This window comes from Quercus robur, chromosome 5 (assembly GCF_932294415.1).
Source record: "Quercus robur chromosome 5, dhQueRobu3.1, whole genome shotgun sequence".
NCBI classification, from domain to species: domain Eukaryota; kingdom Viridiplantae; phylum Streptophyta; class Magnoliopsida; order Fagales; family Fagaceae; genus Quercus; species Quercus robur.
Genome location: NC_065538.1, coordinates 68,958,203 through 68,963,139, shown reverse-complemented (window position 1 = coordinate 68,963,139; position 4,937 = coordinate 68,958,203). Strand labels below are relative to the sequence as shown.

At 32.2% G+C, this 4,937-nt stretch overlaps 1 protein-coding gene across 1 annotated transcript; it reads left to right on the top strand.

Moving 5' to 3' along the window:
- The first annotated feature begins 2,235 nt into the window (after positions 1–2,235).
- On the top strand, positions 2,236–4,102 carry LOC126729160 (uncharacterized). Its single transcript, XM_050434853.1, has 2 exons — positions 2,236–2,525; positions 3,397–4,102. Exon 2 carries the CDS (start codon positions 3,430–3,432, stop codon positions 3,904–3,906), a length of 477 nt encoding a protein of 158 aa, XP_050290810.1. The 5' UTR covers positions 2,236–2,525; positions 3,397–3,429; the 3' UTR covers positions 3,907–4,102.
- Positions 4,103–4,937: the final 835 nt, after the last annotated feature.

Genomic DNA, 4,937 nt, shown 5'->3' with positions numbered 1-4,937 from the left:
TTGTTATATCGGTTCTAATCCATCTATAAACGTGAGGTTGAATCTTTTTACTTTTAAAGAAGTTAATGTAGTTCTTGAACACCTACGCTCTACAAATTTTATTGTTTGGGCCTTTTAGAACCCAAGACCAGTTTGGGATCGTTACAAATTAAGTCCTTACAATTAGTATTTTTTAAAATTTTAGTCATTATATTTAATGGGTGATAATTTAATTTAAAAAATCTAGGTTTATGGACAAGTTTAGGAGATGGTAATTCAGAAATAATACACTTTTGGGTTTTGATTATTAAATTGTATGTACATTATTGTTAGTATGGATATAATTAATATATACAACAAAATAATTAATTGTCTAATTTTATGTTTGGCCCCTCTAAATATAAATTCCTAACTCCGCCATTGCAGGAAGATCCTCTGAAGGTTGTCTTATTGGATATGAGATTGTATCATATTCACAGATCTGTTACAGCAAATATTTTGTAGAAATTACTACATTTTTTTCCCACCTGCTATCAATGATGTGAAAACCAATGTTTGAGTACCAATTGCGAAGAAACAACCATAAAATGGCTAGCTTTTCTTGCTGATGAAGAGCGGATCATCATCTGCATGCAGCTGTAATTTATTTTTTTATTTTAATTTTTTATAGAAAGACTAGAATTTCATTAAATAAAATGAAAAGTAATTACATCATTTGAGAGAGAGCATAATAAATGATGTTGTTTTTTTTTATTATTATTTTAAACAAATAGGTAGATCGATCATGAGGGAGGGAGGATGGGTTTAGATCTAAACAAAGATAATTAAATGACGTGTTTATTAAATAATAAAAGTTGGTGTTTATTACACACAAACAACACGTTTTTAGTTTGAAAAATGCTATATATGTTCACAATATTTTTATATCAAATCATATATGATAGATTGTTATTGGTTGTTATTGGTGAACAAAAAAGTAATTTCAATGGTAAGTTTAAACTAGAACCAATAACAACTAATCACTTATGATTTGCTTTGAAAGCGTTGTGAGAATATTGTGAGCGCATCACTTCTCTTTCAGTTTAAATCTCAAGTGTGCATACATTTGTGTGTTCTAGAATGTGCCTAAGAGTTATTGACATATTTCCCAAAGATTTTTCATAGAGAATTAAAGGTGGCATTCATTCTAAGAAAAAAAGAAAAAAAAAAAAACAACTAATCTCCATTATGATTTCCACATCTACGATTTTTCCAGTAAGCATTGTCTTCTTTAATTGTTGGGTGACTTGTGTTTATTGATTGGGGTGATGTGATTTAATGATGCCTGATAAAATCTTTAAACGTAGTTGGAACTAAGGTATGTTTTCAGCTGGATTTGAGTATACAATGATATGGGATACAACGATATGACAATTTAAAATAAAATAAAATAAAATAAAATACAATACGAAGATTATGAGATGTATTTATTAATATTAAATATATTTTTATTTATGTTTTTTATATTATAACTTTATTTTTCATATATTGTTAAGTACATAGCATAAGAGCAATATAACAAAGTGAATTCAGCACTTTATTATCAAGTTGGATAATGTGTTAGGTTTTGCTAGTGTTTGGACCATCCTAGTTGTGATGGTTTCAGCACCAAAACCCACATCATCAACTTGCTATAGGTTAAATGATAAAAATAGAATGAGATTGGTTTGACAGTTGATTTTAATTTTATACTAATGTAATGTTTAAGAATAATCATTTTTTTTTGTCCTTTTCATTTACATAATATGCTACTAACAAAACTTATTTTCACATCAAATTTCATAATAAATTAAGTGATTAATTGTGAGTGGTGGATACAACTAATTAACACTCCTAAATAGATAAATCTAATACCGTTTCTCTCCCAATCACAATCGATTACTTTGGCAATTAATCATGAAATTTGTTATGAAAAAGTTGTGTCGTTACACTAATGATTCTTTTATATATATATATATATATATTTGGTAAACTAGTGATTCTTTTATATTGAAATGCATGACATGTGTGGCTGATTTCTTAGGCTGCGTGCTTGGGGACACATATAACGTGGCAAAACGAGGTATAGGTAGAACAGGTACGTAGTCGGTACATGGTGGACGCATATCAGAGAAGAATAGCCATATAGCCCATAGGAGAGGCAAATCAAAGGGAGACAGAAGTGAACGAAAAAGATGGTATTGCCAATGCCTGGTGGTCTTTGGAAACTAAAAATAGAGAGGAGAGAGAGAGAAAAAGAAGGGACCAATGCAACCCATCTGTTTCATTTTAGTTCATCATGCTGGAGAGAGAGAGAGAGAGAGAGAAAGGGGAGATGGGTAAAAAGCGTGAGAGAAAGTGTGCATATGTATGTGGTTGGAGACGGTTTTAGCTTAGAATCGCGTAGCGTGTCAGCAAAGCTCTCTAATCTAAATCTAACCATCATCATCATAGCAAAGCAAACGTTACCAGCAACAGTTTCAGATATAACAAAAGTGTCTCAGCCTCTCAGCCTCATCAGTCATAAGGTAACAAACTTTTCTGTGTTATAATAATATATTCTTGACCGAATAATTTGATATTCAGTTTGATTTCAAAACCTCCATTAGAGTCTTCTCTTTCTCACACACGGTAGGCTTTAGTTTATTATATATTTTACTTAATTCTTTTGATTTTCTTATCTCTTATTCTTATTGCATGTTCTGTCTTTTCAGTTTCATGTAAGGCTCTCTTGCTTTTTGTAGATGCGTGCATTCTTTCATGTCAAGCTTTAGGTCCGATTGTTCTGTAAATATATCATTTAAGAATTATATAATGTTGGGGCATCTCAGTCCCAATCTCAAACCATTTCGGCTAGGTTCTTGTTTTTTCATTCTTAATACGACATTTCTATCTCTTATTTAAACTTCTAGCCCCTAAATTTATTCTTTGATACCTAGCTGTTCTTGATCTTTCAAGGAATTTATTGGTTCACGAATCAGTTCCTTAATTTCATAGAGACTAGAACCTGTCTCCCAAAGAAGAGTCGAGGACATTCTATGCAGTTTTTCTTGCTTCTCTCATAATCAATTGGCACATAAATAGGTGTGTATATCACATTGTAGAATTATTCCTTTATTCCCTTTCTCGAGTTCTTATTAAATTATTGGTTTCAGTCAGCTCAATAATTGGTAAAAAAATAATAAAAGACCTCAGTTTGAATCTCGTTTACACAAAAAAATTGTTTATTAATTGGTTTCTAGCGTGATGATAAATAACATAAAGTAAACATAATAATTTCAAATCCTATAGTATCTATTAAAAAAGAAGAAGTTCTCTATTGAGTCTTAGAACTGTCATATGCAATGTGTTCTTATGAGCTCGATCTCTCAATGTAATCTTTGTATCCAATCTTGACAGTTGACAGAAAGGCTAACTTTTCACAAATAACACATGGAGCGAGAGAACCAGCATAAGAGAGTAAGGGAAGGTGACGATGAAGAATACCAAAATTGTTCAAAGAAGATCGATGCAGAGAAGCAAGATAGCAGCAAGGGTGTCGACTTAAACGACGTGAACGATGACAAGGACAGTGAAAAGACATCATGCGATTCCTCCTTGGCATTAGATGAAGGTGTATTTGATTTCCCTTGGCTGAAAGATGGTATGATCTCCAAATCAGAAGACTGGAAATTGGAAGACACCTTTTCTTCCTCTCTCTATGACACCTCTTCCACCAATGAAGCTGGTATTGATGAGTTTCCTGCTGGCCAGTGTTTGTGTCAGACTTCGGAGCCAGCACTCCTAAACAAACCCGATGATCATGAGGAAAAGTTTGATGATAATTTACGGCGGCCACAAGAAGATGATGGCTTGGGTTGCATTTGGACCTCTCTACTCAGCGAGCCTCTTCAACAGGGTGGTATCTAATTTTTTGCGTAGACTTGTGAGCTTTGTGCACCGGATAGTCTTTTTATATATGTCTTCAAGTTAATGTATGATCACAAGCCTGCGTGGGAATCAACCCACCCCAACTTCACAGGCTAAGCTTAATTAGCTATATATGCTCCTCATGTTCATCTCATGTTGATGGAGCACACCATGTGGTTATTAATTGTACATTGACATGGTAAAACTTAATTCAAGCTACCTTCTTTATAATGTTGATCATCTTCCAAAAATTTTTGCTTTTTCATTCCCCCCCCGGGGGTGTTCTTACTTAATTAGCAATAGGCACACCTTCACCGTTTCGTTGCATCTGTTTCTTGATGGTCCATGTTATATATATAAAAGATCTCATGTAAAAGATTGTTAGGTTCTATCTAGGGTTGTCAATGTTTAACATGACCCATGAACACAACACAGGTTTTTACGATTTAGGATTAGGCCTTAGTGAGTTTGGGTCATAAACGACCCAGTCGACACGAAAGTAACATGATAAAAAAATGTGTCATAAGCGATTCAACTAATATTTTAATTTTAATTTTTCTTTTTAAAGTGAGCGGTTACAAAAATGTAAAAGTGATGTAATTGTAAATTGAAACTTTACAAATCCTAAATCTCTTTAAACCTTTATATAATTTTTTTTTATTTTTTTTATTTAAGCCATCCTCACTCCCTCTCACTCTCAAACCCTAAATCATCCCTCTCACTATAAGTGGATGGTATTACATTATTGATATTTACCAAGTACTTTGATGTTATTTTGAATTTTTGGATGATGTGTTTTAAGTATTTGATTTAAAAGGTATTTTGATGTTATGAGTTTGTATTAAATTTATTGTTTATTAAATTAATAACAATATTAATCAGGTTTTTTAAAAATGGGTTAAATGAATTACATTTGTGTCAACCCAATTTGTTTAATATTAAGTGTGTTGAAATGGATCGTATCACATTCATGTCAACCTAACATGACTTGTTTATTAAGCATGTCGTGTTCATTCTCTTCATTAACATGT